The following is a 20,723-nucleotide window of genomic DNA, read 5'->3' as shown; positions in this document are numbered from 1 at the left end:
TAGCTTATTCAAATAAAAACCACAGTGAAACTAGCAAACAAAACAGAAATTCAGAAAACATGAATGTATGCATCGGAAAAGAATCACCTCCTTGGGTGAATTTTTTCACTCATTCATGTAAACATAAATTTTAGTTCTCATTTAAAATTTCCCATAACTCCAGCTGTTATGTGAAATTTGCTGTTCCTTTAGTACCTGTGGAAGGGAATCAGTACTCTGGCCCCGAAGTTTGACCACGGTCTCTGAGGAGCTGGAGGTGGAAGAACCAATTTCCTTCACAATCAACCCTGAGGGAAAACACAGAGCAGAAAACAGTGAACACCTCAGGTCACTTGCACATCCTACCATGCACCCTGACACGCCACTCCCGGGCCCTCAAGCCAAGCAGTAACCACCACCAGGGAGCTGCGCTGTGCTCCTCAGTGTAGGCAGCCAGTGTGGCGCGCTGTGTCCAGGAGATCCAGGGTCCTGTGGGAATGGGGTTGGGGGGCAGGAAGCCGAGAGTCTGTGTTCTCTAAAATAAAAATCTTAAACTACTCATGATGAAGTTAGGGTCAAGACTGGAGCTATAAAGCAGCTTTTTTATAATGTCTCATAAAGTCCTTTTTCCTCTTGCTATGTGTCACCAACTGTGTCCTCGGGGGCGGGCAGCAGCACAGTCCTGCAGTGTTGTGCCTCTGAGGTTGAACAGGTCTGGGCCAGGACCTGGCCTGGGGAATTAGGAAGCTTTGTGTCCCGGGCAACGCTTAGCCTCCCTGTGCCTCCATCCCCGTTTATAAAATGGGTTGATGATGGCACTCACATACTTTAATGATGACTAAACACTGAACGCGTGATGAGGAGAAGCTCCTCTTGGTGATCAGGGCCACTGCAGTGGCCACTGCCTGCAGCAGACCCCACAGGAACTGACCAAGCGGAAGGCCGCAGTGAGAGCTCTGCACTGAGTCCCTGAAATCAATACAGCCCTGAATCGCCTTGGTACCCAGGGGAAATCTGCTGAAGTTTCAGAAAAAGGAATCCGGGGCTGACACTTCCCTGTATGACTGTGGCATGTGAGTTTCAGAAGCTAAAATTTCCAACAAGAACCAGAGATGTAAGTGAACAAACACTGCTGAAATCTCTCTTGCCAACAGATGAAGCAAGCAAGTAGGTCAAGCCCACTTACTGACCTGCGCTTAGCAGCCTGCAGAAATGGCCTTTGAAATCCTCTCCCTCAACTCTCTGGATACGTCTCGCAGTGAGTCAGGGTCTGGCTCTCCTGACACACGGATGTCAAAGTCTCTAGCTCATACAGACCGCTCAGCACCTTCCCAGGACATGCACATGTTTGGAGTTGGCACCTGGCTTCTGTCATGGTTTCTCAAGAAAACCCTTAGACTTCTGAATGAACCTCACGGAAATGCATGTACTGGCTGGCACTGGGAACGGCTCCTTGGGGACTTCCTAGTAAATGTGTCCTTGGCGGTCACACACCCATGAACACTCTTCTCCAGGGCCCACCCAACACTAAGGCATCAGAATGAAGCCTGGTGCTCGAAGCTCAGAACCACCCAGTCCCATGACACTCAATGAGGCGGGAGCACAGAGCCCCTCACACCGCAGAGAGCTTGGAAAAGAGAATCAAGTCAGGTAGGAGCCTATCTTCCGAGAAAAGCCTACTCAATTTTATGTATTTTCTTTTAAAATAATTCCTTTTATTTTTAATTAGGTCATACTTTTATATAATTTGCACTGTCTTCCTTATGTATCTTTCATGTTACTAATTATGTTTAGAAAATTGCATATGGAATGGATGTGTAACACTTCCCTGCATGAACGTGGTGCAGTTTAACCTCTTATTGTTCCTTTTTTGCTATTACTGTATATATATTATAATATATAAAGTTATTCTTACTCCTATTTAGCATTATAAAATTAATAATCTTTAAAAAATTGAATGCAGAAATGCAAGTTGCTGTGCTCAGCTGGTCTTCCTACAGGTGCTGAGGAAGACCATCGCCTTAGCCCCGGGAGAGTGCACACAGGACGATGAAGATGCATTTTCTTTCCATAAATCCATGCATCTGTCAGGTGTGTATAATTGCACATTTACATTTAATATATACTGAACTGTATTTTTAAAGAGAAAATTTAATGCATAAAGCAAATGGGCAAAAGGGCAAACCTTGGCACATGAATCCTAAGTGTGTATGGATCGCCCGGCCTGCTGAGTCAGTGCTGGCGAGGGACAGCGATGGTGACACTGCCCATGCCCCAGGGCAGGCTTGCTCCTGGCAGAGTGGCTGTGGGCTGAGTAAATGCACTGTACTCACACAAGGAGGGCTGTGTATCTGTCTTGTCACCTCCGATTCCCAGGACCTGCACGTGGCAGAGGCTCAGTGAGCATCGGGGCTGTGGGTCAGACAGGGCCAGGCAGGCCACCCCTGGTCCGGGCCTTTCCCCCAGTCAGGCTAGAAGTGGCAGGACAACAGATACTCAGGCCAATTCAACAGCACTGCTCTAAAGAGCAGACTAACCTGAGATGTGACTAACACAAAGGAAGTGACTGAGGTTCAAACACAAAACTCACACTGCTGCCTTTGGGAGAGACTGTCTTTCATATGGCAGAAACAAACATAACCCTACCACAGGGTGACAGTGAATGTATGCTTTCCAGAAAAATATATAAAAATACAGAATTTAAGAGTGTCTTTGTAGGCCAACACCGTTTGACACTCTTTGTGTCCAGACTCCTCCATGTATTAATACCATATCCCAGGGAAAATGAAACCAAGCCTCCAGTTTCTCTCTGTCCCTTGTCTCTCTAATCTACAGGTTTTCTCATCTGTAAAATGTGTGAAGGCAGACTGAAGGGTCTCCAAGGCCCTGTTCAGAGGCATCTTGATTCTCTAGCTCTGATTTTAAAACAGCAAAAGTAAAGCCCATGGTATAACTTTCATCCAGAGCACGCAGAACAGGATGCTTCCTTGCCCTTCAGGTGGCCCTGCAGCTTAGGGTGGTCCGGGAAACCCCACCGCTCAGGGAGCCCCATCCCAAAGCGCTCACCGGAGTGTCCGTTCAGCTTCCTGGACAGCAGCATGTCCTCTGTGATGTAGATGCACATGTCCGGACTGACTTCCAGAGAGTCTTCGTGCATTGGCTCCAGGTCCCTGGGGTCATCCACCAGCATCTCAATTTCTGATAAGAAAGAAGAAAAAAATATTTCAGGACACAGAGATGACAGCCATAACCCCCAGCCACACTTCAGGGGTGGATGTACAATCATTCACATTTGAAAATAAATCCACTAACAAGACTCTCCAGTAGGAAACTCCAGGGACAACTCCTAGCCAGGGCTCTCTTTTCACAGTATTGCTGTTGCCCAATTGCCTCTGATGCCATGATTTGATTACTGATCACTCCTTATTCTTAAAGAGACAAGAAAAGCTATACAACCACATCCCAATGACCGAAGACAAACAGAAGCTGCTGGGCCATTTATGCACAGCCAAATCAAGGACTATGGGCCCTAGCAGGATGAGGAGCTCGTGAAGCTCCCGCTTCTGGCCAGCAATTCTCATGCAGGGGTGGCTGCTTTGGTAGCCTTGTGAATTCTATAGCAACCAGGCAGGTTCTGCAGTTTTCACCAAATGCTACAGACATATAGCTGGAGAGAAAAGCATCAGAGGGGCACGCAGCGCAAGGCTGGGCTGACGCTATCTGTGGAACCTGCCTCACCTCTGCAAGAGACAGCATGTTCCTAGAAGCTAGGACCCCGCTCTAGTCCTGCTTGTGTAGGAGGCACTTAGAAAACACCTGGTTCACTGAATGTCATGGACCTGAATCCTGTCTCAGGGAAGAGGTAGACATTTACGATATTCTGTCACCTTTGCCGTACTCCTCTCTGCTGTCCTAACTGCTGCCTTATTTAACCTGGGAGTCGGAAGTGTAGGTATGAGGGCTGCAGGTGCAGGAGTACCCCCTGCCCTTCACCTAAACAGCACAAAGGCTCCCCCCAGGAATGCCCTGCTCACAGCTGAATGCAAGCAACCGCCCGAGCCACTGGGCAGGGCTGCAAGGCAGCTCTTCTGTTACCACTACTTAGCTGCTGCCCGGGCACCAACTCTGCAGAGCCTGGCTCGATACAACTGCAGAGAAGGAAAGGTGCTAGCGACGGGGCACTACTGCTACCATCGTCCTGCGAGTCCTCCTCCAGCCGGTCCTTGCCGCCGCTCTCCACCCCTGAGGTGTGGGAGCTGCCGTGGCTTGTCATGGAGCTGCAGGTCTTCAGCTTACGGTGCATGGCGCTGCCAGAGTAGCTGTCCTCCGGGCCCACGTCCCGGGGCTTGGTGTCCGCCTCGATACCCGAGGTGTGTGAGCTGCTATGGCTGGCGGTGGAGTGCCGGGACAGGCGCTTGTGCTTCACGCTGCCCGCGCTGCTCCCGCTGGCCCGCGAGCGCTTCTCCAGCTGGTCCATGTCCAGGTCCAGGTTGTCGCTGATGTACGACTCCCGGTACTGCTTCTTCTCTGTGTGGTGAGAACACAGCTCAGGGTCACATTTCATCGAGACTGCAGGACCCTGGGCTGGCTTACGTGAGTCACCAGGTCATGACCGAGTCCGGTGTCACATTCCACCTCTAGTGACCGGACAGTGAGGTGGCTCAAGAAGAAAAACAGCGACATAGATGAAAACCAGAACAGCACATTTGAGGGGAGGATTTGAACCACTGCAGGCTGTAAAGCTTCAAGCGCTAGAAGAGAGCTGCTCCACATGGAATTTCACAGACTGTTTCCTGTCTGCACACTGTTACTGTTCCCAGAGAAGCCAGTACAGCAGCTGAAAACGTTTAGAAACCGCCGGAGCTCACGCAGTCACCAATGTAAGTCTGTGCTCTGCAGGAATACCAGTGCACAGTACTTTATTCAAAAGATCTAGTCCCTTTCCATGGATAATTTCAGAGGCACTGCTACTTAATAAACCTAACTTTCCTGCCTGCCAATCCATTTTACCAGCTTGTTTGTTAAATTTTGTCCATTGTTAGTTCTAGACACTGAGTGTGACTTATGATGAAACTATTCTGAAATTTTTTTTTCAAAGATACAAAATTTAAATTTTTACTAATATATGAGTGTTTTTCTACACTTAAGCTCAATTATTGAGGTTATTTAGGCTGAATTAGTTAAAAAACACAATAATTGCTACCAGTTTAATGATTTATACTACCATGGTCTCTGGCTGGTAAAAATGTTCTTTAACACATCAGTGTCAGCTTCCAGTGCGCCAGACATGGGGAAGCCCGGTTCTCCAACACTTAGTACATTAAGTGACTGCTGGGCTGCAGGGCCAGCACTGACAGACTAACATTGCATTTCTATTTCAGGTCAGAAAATAGCCTGCTTGTGGATGGTCTTGTTTCGTGACTAAGTGAAAGAAACCCTTGCACAGTCCTTCTGTCTGCAGCCAGCCCTGAACTGTGGTCACCAGCGCCTCCCCAGAGGGAATGGGCAACAGAAGACAAGGTGTGCTTTCCAGGATCAAAAAAAACATAAAGCTTGGTCAAGGAGCATTCGCAGGCGCCACCACGACAGGAGTGTGTCTGTCTGCAGCCCATCTTTCGGGGAGCAGGTGGCTTTAATGACTCCCGTCTTCTGAGGTTGACAGGGACACAGATGAAGAGGGAGAGCCAAGGGGCTCACAAAATTCTCGGTTTCTATGCACTGTCATAGAAATGATAATCCCCGGTCTCTCGGAAGCGTGGGAGGCCGGGAGGAAGAAGTGAAACATTTCTGTAAGGTGCTGGAGCGCTCCAGTGCTAAGACAAGGAGGAGTTCCTACGGGCTCATATCTCAATGCTTTCCTATGTCTCTACCAACAGCCCTTTCACTGCCAGCTTCCAGATGGGCTCCGAGCCAGTTACAGGTCCTCCACACTCCGCACAGTGTGCGTGAGAAGCCCGGTTCCTTCGGGCTAAGAACCTCACAGAAAGCATCTTTGCTGTCAAAGTGAGCACAGCCTTGGTGCTACACCTAAGAAGCTGCACTTGGTTACAGCACAGCCAACACTGGCTCAGGGAAACTAGCTTAAGGTCTTCTTCAGACCTAAGAAATGTCTACATAGAAAAAACTAAGGATGTTGGCTTTGGAAACAAAAGGAAAACTGAAGAGGCTTCCTCAAATCTCCATTCATCCAAATAAAAGCTCCCATTTATGTCTTTACTATTGCTTCCCTCTCTTACTGCTAGGTTTGAAGGATTCTTAAAGGTTTCAACTCTGTCAAGTTGAAATCTCAGAGGTACTGTAACAGCACCAAGATGGGGGACCGTTAAGAGGTGAGAGCGGGGAGGAGGCCTAGCTCTCGTGAATGGACCAGGCCGTTACAAGGAGGGTGAGTCTGTCGTAAAGGCGGTGTGGTCCTGGCACACACTCTCTTCCCTCTTGCCTTCCTGCGTCCACCGCACTGGATGAAGCAGGAAGGTCCTCACCAGATGCCAGCTCCTGACACTGCTCAGCAGCCAGAGCTTGAGAGGTAAACTTCCATTCTTTAATAAGACCCAGTCTGTGGTGGTTTGTTGTTGCAGCCTGGGAAGGACAAGGACACCTGCTCATGGGAGTCCCCAGTTATACTTGGTACCAAGCATGGCAACGGGCATCGCCTTGTCCTCTAAGAATTCCACATCCTCTGTCATTTGACCTTAGAACCCACAGAGTGGGGGGTCACTAATTTTCAGGTTTGCGAGGGCTAAGGTCATCTAAACAAGAATTTACTGAAATGCTGCAGGCAGCAAGCTGATGAATCTGTCAAGCCATCATGGCCGCTTAGGAAACAGGCAGACTTGACAAAGTACAGACTCTGCACCTAACTGCCACCCATCCTCACACATACTGCTAAGTGCTTCTGTCCCCAACTGCATCCTCTTAATATTCATGTCAGCACAGGAGAGATATATTTGTCATACTGATGAGTCACTGTGGGGAACTGGCAGCCTGGCAGCAGTGGAAGCCAATACACCTGACAGCAGCACCAATTCTCTCCTAAGACAGACGCAGTCTGGTGACAGACAGTGAGTAGGGCGTGATTCATGTTCTGCTGTTGAATTACCAGGGCTCTCCGCCCCAGGTCTTATCTGGACGGGGAGCCGGTTTGAGAGACAGCACCCAGAAACACACACCTCTTGAAGGTTACTTAAGAGACAGTGGGAATTTGTCCTATTTCTTCAGGAAAAGTGAGTCTCAGGGTTAAAACTTGTTTCAGATGTACACCTAGGGTAGGAGCCTGCATCCTATCAAATATTTGCCTAATCAAATCATCGTAAGGTCTGATTACTACAACATAACTTGGCAAAAAAAACTGAAGACATTAAAAAAAAATAAATGACATAGCATTTGATGGGGCTGCAAGGTGGAGTGTGTTAAAAATGGAGGGATAAAAAGTGCCAAAACTCAAGAGAAAGAGCTGAAGTGAGATGGTAGGGGCTCCAACATTGTCTCCTCCTTCCCCAATCGGACTTGCTCCCCTTTCTAGGTACCCTGGAGCCCCCCACAGACTGCTCCATATCAATTACATCTCGGCAAGGGGCTTGTAGGATCAACTGACGAAATTCTCAAAGAAAACCTTCCGGTCCTTTATCACTGTCCTGAGTCTCAAGTGGGGGTCTCCCAGCTGTCAAGGAGAGAGGCTGTGGCTTACCTCTATGGTCATTTTAACCTAAGGAATAATCACAGGGTAACAGCACCAAGGAAGGCTGGTGGACCTGTAGAGCTCTGAGATGCAGACAAATCTTTACCTCATACCTAGTACAAAGATTTTCAAGCTTGATGTGGGGCAACCTTACAGACACCGCAGCTAACACTGGGAAGCCTCAGAGCTTTGGAAGAGGTGTTACAGTGGCTGGGCCCCGAGCTCCTTCCCATGCCTTCCACAACAGTGCTGAGAAGTAAAAGAACGGACGCTCAGAACATGGACAGGCCGGGATGCAAAATCCCATTCTCAAAGAGCTGAACGTCCTGACTCGTGGCAGTTACGGAAGAAGGGACGGGGCTGCCAAAGGCACCGTCTTCTCCTCCCACCCGAGCCCCTGTGCTACCTTCATTTTCCTCCAGCTTTCGGATGTGGCGCAGGACGGGCTGCAGGTTCATGTAGAGGCGGTGGCTGTTGCTCAGAAGCTGCAAGAGGTGTCTGGAGCGCATGGGGCACCCCGTGTAGTATATAAGCTTCCTGGCAGAGGGCAAGCCATCTGGCAAGATTTCAAACTTCTTTCCCTGTGGCAGAAAAGCATTTATCAAATGAAAGGAAAAAAATTCCTGACTTGCCAAGGTCTCCTCCATTTTCCACTTAGTAAGGAAAACTACGGATTGAGAAATAGATGCATAAAGCTCCACTTAAGATTCCCTAAGGGATAAATTATTGTGTTTTTGCTCTAATGTCACTGCACAAATTCAGGGAAGTATCTAGCCAGCCACCTCCAGGAACAGACTACAGCCAGCAGCTGGGGGACATCTTCAGGCTCTGGCTGGTCGGCTTCTTGCATCATGGAGAAAAGCAGCCCTACACCAAAGCATCCTTGTATTTAACCCCAGCACCCCAACTCAGCAAATAGGATGAATTTTACAAGAGATGAATGCACACAAATGTTCACTGAATGCTTCCATGTATGTACAGAACACTGTGCTGAACACGGAACACACAACAAAGAGTAACACAAGGTCTCCACCCTCATGGGGCTCTCTATATTCCAGCAGGAAAGAGGGTAAATACACACATAAAATAATCACAGTTCATGGCAAATGCTGAGAAGGTAATAAGTAAGTTCTATTAGTGAGCAATATGGGACAAGGAAAGTGGAAAACTCCTCTAGCTCAACACGAGGGAGCTGGCAGTTGGAGACATGAAAGAGAAAGACCGGTGAGCGGCGACGACATGAGAACTCTCATTCAAGGCATGCTAGGTGGAGGGTCTGAAAGTGCCTTTTATATTGGGGTCTTAGGAGTTCCTTTAACTTTCCTAATAACAACTTGGGCAAAGTACTTCAGCCTGACTGAGTCTCGGCTGGAGAGCAGGGCTAGAAGCTCCTCCACCACACAGCCAAGTCAGTGTAAGGGATACGGGACTGCAGAGCCCAGGCCAGGGGACAATTTGTTTTGTAAAGGAACTATTAGTGGATTCTGACACTGGGACTGCAGTAACTGACATTTAGTGAAAACTAAGCACGTATTAGCTCATTTAATCCCCGTAGGCCTATGGGGAAGGGTCCACTATTACCATTTTAGAAGGAAACCAGGGCAGAGCAGACGCAAGTCATTTGCTCAAGAGCACAGAGCTGGGTTGACCCCAAAAAGAATCACCCAGGAAACTTGTCTAAATAAGATTCCCAGTCTCCATCCCAGACCCCTGAATAAAAAAATCCCTTGGGGAGGAAGAGGAGGCTTGGAAATCTGTTTTTTCTTTTTCTTTTTTCTGAAAAACTAAAACAAATTTTCATAACCAAATAATACTAATAATTGTTACAGTATATATCATTACCTTCAAAGTACTTAGGATAAGACATAAATCAAAAAGATTTATAGAAAAGAAACAGGTAACAGACTTCCTTTTCAATGAACTAAGATAAACCAAACCAGTAGTACAAATGAAACAAATTAGCATACATATTGAATATTCTAAAAACAACGGAATATGTAATTTAAGGAAGTATTTGAACCTCTACTTGCTTTATTTTTCACTCTATGTATATAAACATGTATAGTCTCTCTCATATAAATTATGCAATATTTGAACTTGTATGTCTATTTTCCTTATTATGTTCTCAAGTTGCACCCATTTACCTAAGAATGCCAGAGGTTTTACTTCATGGCAGCGTATTACAGTTGTACATAAACACCACACTTCCCATATCCATTCATCTGTTGATAAAATACATGCTATTTCCAAGATTTAGCTATTGTAAATTGTGCTATTTTCAACATGGGTATGCATGGAGCCCCGTAACATGATTTTAACTTTCCTGGGGAGATACCTAAGATGGATACAACTGAGTCAAAAGGAATTACTACTTTTAGCTTTTGGAAGAATGATTTCCAGAGTGCTTGTATTAGTTTACATTCCCAGTAACAATGTAATAGAATTCCTTTTTTCTCCACATCCCTGCCAGCATTTTTTGATGATAGTAATTCTCTGTGTTGTTCTAATTTGCACTTCTCTGATGGCCAGAGATAAGATTTTTTCATGCATTTATTGGTCATTTGTACTACTTCTGACAAGTGTCTATTTCAGTAGCCCATTTTTTTGGTTGGGTCTTTTATTTGGGGGGGGGTCTAAATTTTCTGAGTTCATTATATATTCTTGATCTTAGTCCCCTGCCCAAGGAATAGATGGCAAAATTATCTTCCCATTCTGTAGATCTCTTCACTCTGTTGGTTGTTTCCTTTGCTATGCAGAAACTTTTAAACTTGATATAGTCTCACTTGTCGATTCTCAGTTTTATTTCTCATCCCAATGGGGTTCTATTCATGAAAGTTCTTGTCTATGCCTATGCTTTAAAAGTTGTACCTATTTTATTTTCCAGCAGATTGTGTGTTTGTGTTTTACATTTAAATCTTTGATCCATTTTGATTTTAGTGCACGGTGAGATATATGGGTCTAGACTCAGTCTTCTGCATGAGGATATCCAATTTTTCCTGCACCATTTACTAAAGAGACTATCTTTCCTCCAGTGCATGTGTTTGGCTCCTTTGCCAAAGATCAGACAGTGTATGTGACTGGAGTTGCTTCTGCTTCTTTGTTGCTTCACTGATCTGCATGTCTGTTTCTGTGGCAGCACCACGCCATTTTAACTGCTGTATCTTTATACAGTGTAACCCCAACTCTGGGACTGTGATGCCACCTGCATTGTTTTTGTTACCCAGGATTGCTGTGGCTGTTCTGAGTCTCTTCTGATCCCATATAAATTTTAGGATTGCTTTCTTTAGCTCTGTGGGAAATGACATTGCTATTTTCATTGAGAGTACACTAAATCTGTGTATCAATTTTAGAAGTTTAGCCATTGTAATTATATTGGTTCTGCCTATCTAGGAACAGGGGGATATTTTTCCATTTTCTGATGTCCTTCATAATTTTCCTTTTCAGTCTGATGTAATTTTTATTGTAGTCAATAAAATTTCCTTAATTACATTAATACTTAAGTAGTTTTTGATGCAGTCATGAAGGCTACTGTTTTCCTAACTGCTTTTCAGTGAGTTCATTACTAGTGTAAAGGGGCACTGTTGATTTTTGTGTTTGTGTGTCCTGCTGTACTGATGAATCTGATTATCAATTCCAGGAGTCTTTTGGTGGACACTTGGGGTCTTAGAAGTAAAAGATCATGTCCTCTGCAAATAATGACATATTGATTTTGTCCTATACCTCTTTTCTTTCTTTTGCCTGATTGCTGTGGCTAATGTTTCAAGGACTATGCTCAACAGGAGTGGTGACAATGGACATCTTTGACTTGTTCCTGATTTTAGAGAGAAGGCTTTCAGCTTTTTCCCAGTTAATACGATGCTGGAAGTAAGTTGGTCCTATATGGCTTTTATCATATTGAGATAAAGACATAGTATATTTTTATACAAATTCTATTCTTTAGGTTTTTCTTTTTAAATCATGAATGGATGTTGGATTTTGTCAAAGGCATTTTCTGTATCTATTGAGATGATCATGTGATTTCTGTCCTTACTTTTGTTTCTGTATCATATTTAATGATTTGCATGTGTTGAACCATCTTTGCATCCCTGGGATTAAGCCTACGTGGGCATGGTGTATGACCGTTTTGATGATTTGTCCCACTCTGTTTGCCAATAGCTTGGTAAGAATTTTTGTACCTATGTTTACCAGAGAAAATGGCCTGTAATTCTCTTTTTTGGTTGGATGCTTGTCTGGTTTTGGGATTAAGATAATGTTAGCCTCTAAAAATGATTTTGGATGTACTTCTTCCCTCTCAATTTCATTAAAAAGTTTGAGGAATACTGGTGTTAGATCTTCCCTGAAAGTTTTACAGATTTTGGCTGTGAATTCTATAGCTCTTGGGCTTCTTAGTTGGTAGTTTATTATTATTATTATTACTTTAATTACGTTGCCTGTTACTGGACTGTTGAAGATTTTTAAGTCTTCTTAATTCAGTTTTGGCAATTCACATGTATCTAAGAATCTCTCCATTCCTTTGGAGTGCTTCAATTATTCAGCATATATGTTTGTGAAATAGTCCCTAATGATTTTCTGGATTTTAGCAGTGTCCATTGTGATTTCACCTTTTTCCTTTCTAGCTACATTAATTACTTTAACAAGCTTCTGAAATACAATGGATACATAACAAAGATTTAGGAACCACTGGGTTCAAGACCCAAAAATCCCTCAATTTCACAAATACATCTCATTGCTACTGAATTTGGGCCATAGAAAGGGCAAGTGGGGTATGATCTGCTCATTTTCAAATACCTCAGATCCTTTAAACAATTTGAACACAAGAGAGTCAGTGAAGAGGAGGCAGGGCAATCCCCCCTTGCCATGTGACTAAAGCGAAACCAAATCAAACAGGGTGCCGAGCAGGTAGCAGAAAGCCTGAGACGGGCTCCTGGGCTCCACACAGCCTGAAGTTAGTGCTGCCCTGATTTAAACAGGATGTCTGCCCACAGGAGAGAAGTGCATGCCTACAAAGCCTTATCTTCCTGCTTTCCGCATGTATGCTTTTCCAGTAACTTCTGAACAAAGAAGAATTATGGGTTTTAATGACTATCAGATGTACACACTATGAACCCTAATTCTTTATAGTCTACCCCAAAAATGTATATAGCTGGTGAAGTAAAGAAACAGCTGGGAAAAATTAAGAATTTGTCTTCACAAAAGAAAGTGTATCATTCTCAATATTCTAAAAATAAAAGTACTTTTCCAGTTAAGTATTGTAGACTTTTCTTTATAATGATGAGTTTTAAATACTGAGATATTAATAGAAACATCTTTCTTTTATTATTATTCTTTATTCTTTGTTCAAAAGAAACAACTTCCAAAAGAACCAGCCAACTTCTACCCTGAGAGTAATAGACCCTGTGATTATAGCTTTCTGTGTTTCTCTGCTGTGTTTTCTTTTCTTTTCTTTTTTTTTTTAATGATAATTCTGTTTTACACTTTTCCCAACACACTGCTTCTGCAGCTACAGTAACGGGGTGATGAGGGATGGACACAAAGTCACAAGTTACAGTCAGTTCTGTGACTTAAAGATTCTTTGATTTTAAGCTCACTGAGCTACGAACAACAAGGACCACAAGAATAAGAAAGTAAGTTTTCTTCAGCTTCAAACTTTAAAAGTAACTTTTGCTCCTGAGACAAAATGCTTAAAAAAAGAAAAAAAAAAAAAGTAGTAAAAATACCCAAAATTTACCAAAACCCAAACTTGTGACATTTTTATTTTTAAAAATTAGTTATTTTGAACTTACCACAAATACCAACTTTCCAACATTTGTCCAAGGGAAATCATACAGCAATTGTTTCTCTTCATCGAGATTCTGTGAAAATAATTACAATGCATATGGAATTATAGGATAAATAACACTCTAAGATGATTCTAAGTCTCTCCTAGAAAACTAAAATTCAGAAATTAAGATCTGAAACACTTTTCAAACTCTCTTTGGAAAAATAAAGACAGTAATTAGAAGATTAGTGATAAAGTTCTGTAGCATTTGGTTCCTCTGTGACTGCATTAACTGGCCATTTTAATGGAATCTCTGCCCTTCTGGCCTATCCATAAATTTAAACAAGAAGTCCGAGAGACATTGAGACATTCTAGAAAGGTGGTAAGGGCCTGAAATTTATGATTGGATATTCTGCCTACACCAAAGATAAGACATCCTTAGCATTCTAATGTCTCTTCCTCCCTGTAGGATAAGGGCATCCCACCTGCAAAAGGATAGCAGTTACTATGTTTTCCAGGGACAAGTGTTATAAAAGTGCAAAGGAAATTAAAACATCTAGCCAGGCTCCATATTAAAATGTCATTTTTCTCTCCACACTTACTAACTGTCCATGCGATAAAAGAGAATATTGAAAATCAATGGCACACCAAGAAATGTTAGAGTATTAACGATCTGTTAGTGATGAACCTAGGCTAATCACTGGCTTGTTTTCTGCTACAGGGATCTCACCACTGTCAAGGATCAGGTTGAATCATTTCATCCAACCTATTCAACATCTGCACAAGACAAACAGGAAATAGCATCTGGAAACAGACCACACAGGCGTGCTCTAAATATAAGCCATGGCCAATGCCAGTTGACGCTCACTTCTCATTTACCAACCTGAAAAATCTGTATCCCTCGCATGGTCAATCCAAGGGTCAGTGAAGCTTCAATCTCCCTTTTATCCTGTAGGAATAAAAGCTTATGAAAAGGTGTATTTTTCCGAATGAATATTTCAGAAATGAATACTTCAGTACCAAAGAAAAAGAGATTCTGGGTTTGGAAAGCACTTGACTTATAATAACTTTGCTCATATCTTCCCACATCTCGTTTCCTATGCTAAATTAATAATGGTATATTGTACGCTTTATACCCTTAAGAGCTCTACATTTGAATGTTTTCACTATAGTATACATACTTCCACTCTACAATATGCTAAACACTTACGCTATTGAGAACTCTAGGAGGCAAAACTATTTTTGTTGCTTTTGCATCATTTATTTTTCACCTCCCATCTTAGACTTACTCCTCTGACACTAGCATATTGAACTTAATTTCATAGTCACAGTCTAACATGCATCAGAACTGGGAACAGGACTAAGTTCCCAGTTCTCTGAAACCAAAATTACAGACAGTGACTACATAGTCATGATTCTCTTTTGACGATAATAAAATTCTCTGTTATATTTAGTTAGTTTGGCAATATGTATTTTTAAGAAGTTCAATTATCACTTGCCATTATGGTACACATTCTACCAGTGAAACCATAAAATGTAAAAGTAAAACTGTAGCAAGCATAAGGAAAAAATTCTAGAATTGAAAATGTACTCTGAAACTTGGCCACATGTTTTACTTGTTCATCTGTAGGAAACACATTTGAGGTATGAAGTTCAAAATATAATAAAGTTATCTCACAGGTCCATAGAGTCTCTCAGGATAAAATCCTAAAAGACTGGTTTGGGGTTTTCTCAAAACAATAAATGGATGTGTATACCTCGTTGTTTAAAGTCATCTTCCCCATGACCATGGGAAGAGATATTTTTAGAAAATGCATCCTCGCTTGGCATAGAAAGAAAACATAGCTTATTTTCAGTATTTGGACTATTCCTTCCCAAGTCGTATACTGTTTACAGCAGACAAGCACATACAGTGTTAAGATCTGACAGGAGAAACCAATCCATTACTACTTAAACTGTGGTCAATTTCCCATCCCAGGCTGTAGTTATTGCTTTTTGAAATAACATTGTGACATAAAAATGCTGGTTGCCCATATATGAGGTATGTACTAGTGGGGAAGCTGGGCAAAATAGTTCCCTCCTGCCCCCCAGCATGCTTCCTGCCCTGTCCACCCTTTTACCATTTCATAAGTAAACTCTAAATGCAGCAGATTTAATGACTTCTCCAAAGGATACAAACTGTCCTTCAGGTGAAAATATCTATTTAACCACTTTAATCACATTTTTATTAAATATCTTGTTTTAAGCAGACAAGTGAATCACTTTCTGTGTCATGTAGAAGAATCACACATTAACCAAAATTTAAATTAATTTTTGCAAAAAGACAAATTGGGCATTTTTACTCCACTAAAAGATTATTAATAGGCTTCTTTAAAATAGCAGGTTTTCCCAGCAAGTAAGACAAGAAGCAATGAGCATTTACCAAGCATCTGCTAATGTGCCAGGTAGCCCATTGTTGTTTCACACTCATTACCCCACTGACTTGGGGTACACAGCACCACTGCCGCTTCATAGATGGCCCATGATTACAGTTACAGTTGCCCAGCACCCAGCGATCATGAGAGTAACATAGGGCTTCTAAGTGATATCTAATTTCAAAGCCTCAGTTTTTCCCATGTATTATTCACACTTCAAATACAGTTTAAACATAAGATGATTATAAAAAATGTGATTTGTCAGCATTTGCATATAAAATGAGGTACCACAAGTTACATCTCTTAAGGGGGGAAAAACCCTGAACCAGTCTTTTAGGAATTTACCCTGAGAGACTCTATGGACCTTAACTGTGCCTTTCAAGTCACAGTACATCTTTTGGGGAGGGAGGAGGCCGCGGAGAGGCAGGGGAGAAGGGAGAGACCATCTGCTGGTCACTTACTAAATTTTCAGAACCAGCTAGGAAGATTACTCAGCGCTACAACCAGATACAGCCCGGTGTCCAGTGACCTACACTAATTCACTGGAGGCACTACACTAATCTTAACATTAGGGCACAGCAGAGATAGCACACTGCAATTGTCGGAACAGCAGCAAACGTAACTTCATGCTTAAGGTATGATGGGCACTGTTTCAGGAACTCTGTCCAGTAATTCCTTTAGTGTGCTGCAGTCATAAGGAACAGGTTCCTGTCCTCGTTTCATTATTGAGACACTGACACACGAAGAGGCTAAGCAACTTGCCTAAGGTCCCATGGGGCTAGGCAAATGAGCTACGGATGCACGGGATACAAACGACTAAGGACTCAGAGAGTGAGGAGAGTGCAGAGTCTCATTTATGCACAGGAGCTTTGTCACCAAGACGCCTAGGCTGCGTCTGGCTCTGCCACTTGGCTTTACTACCATCTTAGGTGAAACACTAAAAAGTCTGTTTAGCAGGGTTTGCTAGTAATCCTGGCACTTGGGGGAAGTTATGGCAAGAGGACTGCCAAGTTCAAACCCAGCCCAGGCAACTTAGTAGCTGAGTGAGACACTGTCTCAATATGGTACAAATTTTTTTAAAAGGGCTCAGGGATAAAGCTTAGCATGGGTTCAATCTTAAGTACTGAGGAGATGAAAAGCCTGTTAACCTGCTAAGCCTCAGTTTCTTGTTCTGTAAAACTACGATTATAGTTTCACTCTTACAAGTTATAAGGATTTAAAAAAAGAAAAGAAATAGAAAGTATGCCCAATAAACTCCATAAACGGAGCTGCAGTGATATGTTTATAAGACCGATGGATGTACCACAGGTGTGGCTTCACTCTGAGCAACCTTAAAAACGCATGATCGAGGAAAAAAAATGCTCTAAAGGACACAACTGCAAGTGTGTTTAGGTGTGTAAGATAGATAACCGTATTACTAAGTTTTTGTTGGATCATTGAACACAACTGTTTGCAGTCTCACTGTTTGAATGTCAACTTTGTATGCTTTAATTTTGTAACTTGAACAACTATTTCTAAGATGACAATATGTAATCTATTAACTAGTGATTTCTTACTGTTTATTTTTTTTGAAATTCTGTATTACTTGTACCCTTTTACTGTTGTTTTTTTGTTAAATAAAATTGAAAACAAAACACGATCAAAGAAGCTGCCAATGTTACTCCCCAAAGCAGACAAGCACAATGTTTATTCCATTGTCACTAATAAGCCAGATTCACAATTCGTAACCATTTATCTCTTAAAATCTTTAAAAAAGAGAGAGAATGCTCCATCCTCATTCTAGACGAGAGGAAAGCACTATTGCTGAAACTGACTTACCTACCAGTGTCTTTAATTGCTCTGTCACTGGCTGCCCTCTCTGTCCCGAACTGATTTGAAACATTTATCTTTCATGGTTACTTTGGCTTTAGAGGAGAGCCAGGAGTTGCACGGTGCCAGATCCAGTGAATAAGGTGGATGAGGACACGCCATAATGTTTTACAGACCTGGCTTCCCACCGCACAGCACTCAGCAGCAGCATGCACCATGCTTTGATCCACCTCCTACAGACACTTCGAACAAGAAACTCCAGAACTGCTTCCGAAAGTGAGAAGAAAGGTGCAGTAAGTGTGTTCTAAGTGGAGTGGAGGGGATTAATCACAAGGTGTCTTTTACTGTAACAACTTTAAAAGATTCAAATAGTCACTGTGTATTTTGATTGCTCCTTTTATGGTATCAAAACACTAAAAAGTCTGTTTAGCAGGGTTTGCTAATAATTCCAGCACTCAGGGAAGTTATGGCAGGAGGACTGCCAAGTTCAAACCCAGACCAGGCAACTTAGTAACTGAGTGAGACAGTCTCAATATGGCACAAATTTTTTTAAAAGAGCTCAGGGATAAAGCTTAGCGTGGGTTCAATCTTAAGTACCGAGGAGACGAAAAGCCTGTTTTAAGAGGAAATACAATTGTCAAGATGCCTGAAATTCTGAGAAACACCTTCCTCAGCACCACAACTGTGGCGTGGCTTTATACCTTATACAATCTGTAGTAATGGACGGCGACGTCATCCAGCCGGACAGCCTCTTTGATGTATTTAAGATAGGCCTCGGAAGCAGTCAGTGCAAACTGATCTTTGTGCATGTTTGGAATGTGCTTCAGGATGTAGTCCTTCCCCCTCTTGGAAACAACCTGTTGGGACATACGGGGGTGTGCAATGTAGCATTTGTCAGAGGCATGTAAGTACAACTCCCACCCCAAAATGATAAAAGGGTGAGAGTTTAAAATAGACCACACAACCTGGCTAATTTCCACTAGAAAATACCCACTTTCATTCTGTGTTCACCATCTGTTATGTTACTGGCTGAATCAGCTAATACTATAAGCTACAAGCTCCATTTAGAGGGTAGAGCTGCATATCTAAAAAGAAAAATGACAAGAAATAGGGAAAATAGGTCCTTTTGGCTGTCATGTCATCAGGAAAAATACTCCATACAAACGTGCGTAATTTTGTACACATCCTAATTTACACTTGCAAAGTGACTGGTACCCTGAAATATATCCACTCTCAGCACACTTTCAAGTTCTGGATCTCACTGAATTCTTCTAAAATTATAGCCACAGAGCGGGCAATTCTCAGTGCTCATCTGAAGAAAGGAGGACTTCTCCGCAACAGTGCTGCAACCCCGGGAGCAGGAGGAGCTGGGAGGAAGCCACGAACCCTGAGGAGAGCTGCCTTCTACTGACAGGGAGCGCTGGAGAAGGCAGGCTGACAAGCAGGAGTTCACAGGAGTCCACATTTGGGGCGCTAGGCCCCTAGAGTAGGAACACAAAGCTAGAGCTAAGATTACACCAAAGTGAGGTGGGAAGAAGATGAATTTGATGTAGGACATTTTGAGATTGAGGAACCTGTGGGTAAAGAGCTACTTCACAGAGATAGGGGAAAGAAACAGAGCTGGGAGTCATCTGCCTGTACACGGGCTAGGAAACGCATGGATGAAACACATGGATGAGATCTCCCCACATGTGAGAGGTTAAGCACAAAATACAGCTGCAAAATTCAAGAGAAGAAGTGAAAGACGTTCTCTGGATTTAGCAATGCTGAGGCCACTGGTGACCTTACCTAGCACTGTGGGTAGACTGTAGGGAAAGAAGACTGACAGAGTGGCCTGTGGAATACACACAGGAAGCAGCAGCCAGAAAATCAAACATACATTGCTTTCTCAGCTTTCCTGAGGAGGCAGGCAAAGACAGCTCCTTTCTCGAGGGTCACGGGGAGCATCAAGTTTAACGTGTTCTGAATGAGAGGGTGAGTTAGAGACAGGGGACACCATGACACAGCAGAGACTCAGGAAAGATGAGACAGAAACGGATAGGGCAGGGGAGAGGCAGCTCCTGCCGGAGCAAGCTACATTTTCCCACTGAAGGGTCGGGCTGGTTCCTGTCCTGTGAGGGAAGGACACGGAGTTAAGCACGAGAAGTTGACTCAGATCTGTTTTCTCAGCTCAGGAAAGCTGTGACTGATCTCAGCCTTGAAGAAATAATGTTTTCCTCTTCACAGAGGGGAAACAGCTCCACAACAGGTGAGTAAGAGGGCCACAGTCCGTGTCAAGGATGCACAGCCCAAAAGGAGGCCGGCCAATCCCAGCTCTGCCACACCGAGGAGGAGCAGTCCCCTTGCCTGTCAGCCAGCTACAGACCAAGCACCTCAAGACATCGCACGTGCCTGGCTCGGGAGTGTCAGCTTTACACCTGGGCATCATGAGTAGTGCTCACAGAATGTGGGGGGCCCCAATCTCTTGAAGAAGCAGAGAAACAGCACTATGAACTAGAAATGTGCTTGAGACAGCTCTTGTTAAAGTTCAAAAACAGTGCCTACCCAAGACGGAAAGTAAGCCTCTGGCTCAAAGTATTTTCCATAGTGCTTATTCCTTTTGAAGTTCCCCAGATCGGCCTGCAGGGCAAAGGCTGCCAGTAGGAAGTAGGCCTCCTCTCGGTGCACACACTGCGAATGAAGGACTTGTTTTCTCAGGTGCCAGTAATAATAGTATCTTGCTGCTCTGTCACTGAGAAAATAAAAGAATGCAGAAGTCACATTCTGGTGGAACAATACAATGGCATGTAAACAGAACACAAGGACTGCTTTCCATCTGGTGACAGGAGCCTGCTTCTTCTCCTCCTCCCACCTTGCTGAAACAGGGTGGTCACAGAGCTAGGACCTGCCTCACTAGGGTCACTGGAGCCAGAACACCAAGTCAGGCTACTGAGGCTGCAAAGTCAACCTCTCCAAAGGCTCACTGCACTTGATTTACTCAGAGAAGGGGACAGGCTCTGAAAAATTCCACTCCCATAGGGTCAACATGCCGCTGAACATACAGAACGTTAGAAGCATTTGTTGAAATTTCTATCCCAACAACACT

At 43.5% G+C, this 20,723-nt stretch overlaps 1 protein-coding gene across 6 annotated transcripts in view; it reads right to left on the bottom strand.

Moving 5' to 3' along the window:
- Frmd6 (FERM domain containing 6) overlaps positions 1-20,723 on the bottom strand; it is a 72,805-nt gene that overhangs the window by 4,764 nt on the left and 47,318 nt on the right. For 5 of the 6 annotated variants that reach the window (XM_063247589.1, XM_003471824.5, XM_003471823.5 and 2 more), the window contains exons 6-13: positions 20,183-20,369; positions 18,340-18,495; positions 14,299-14,364; positions 13,441-13,509; positions 8,064-8,238; positions 4,171-4,506; positions 3,046-3,177; positions 196-287 (exon numbers count right to left, since the gene is read on the bottom strand). In XM_063247589.1, the coding sequence (XP_063103659.1) occupies positions 196-287; positions 3,046-3,177; positions 4,171-4,506; positions 8,064-8,238; positions 13,441-13,509; positions 14,299-14,364; positions 18,340-18,495; positions 20,183-20,369 (1,213 nt within the window). The remainder of the gene's footprint in view (positions 1-195; positions 288-3,045; positions 3,178-4,170; positions 4,507-8,063; positions 8,239-13,440; positions 13,510-14,298; positions 14,365-18,339; positions 18,496-20,182; positions 20,370-20,723) is intronic. The other variant, XM_013154682.3, reaches the window with a different exon arrangement.

Source organism: Cavia porcellus, unplaced genomic scaffold, assembly GCF_034190915.1.
Source record: "Cavia porcellus strain 051 isolate PalLab524CR breed Dunkin Hartley unplaced genomic scaffold, mCavPor4.1 scaffold_1, whole genome shotgun sequence".
Lineage (NCBI taxonomy): Eukaryota > Metazoa > Chordata > Mammalia > Rodentia > Caviidae > Cavia > Cavia porcellus.
Note: the sequence above shows the minus strand (reverse complement) of the source record. Positions and strands in the feature narration are given on the sequence as shown.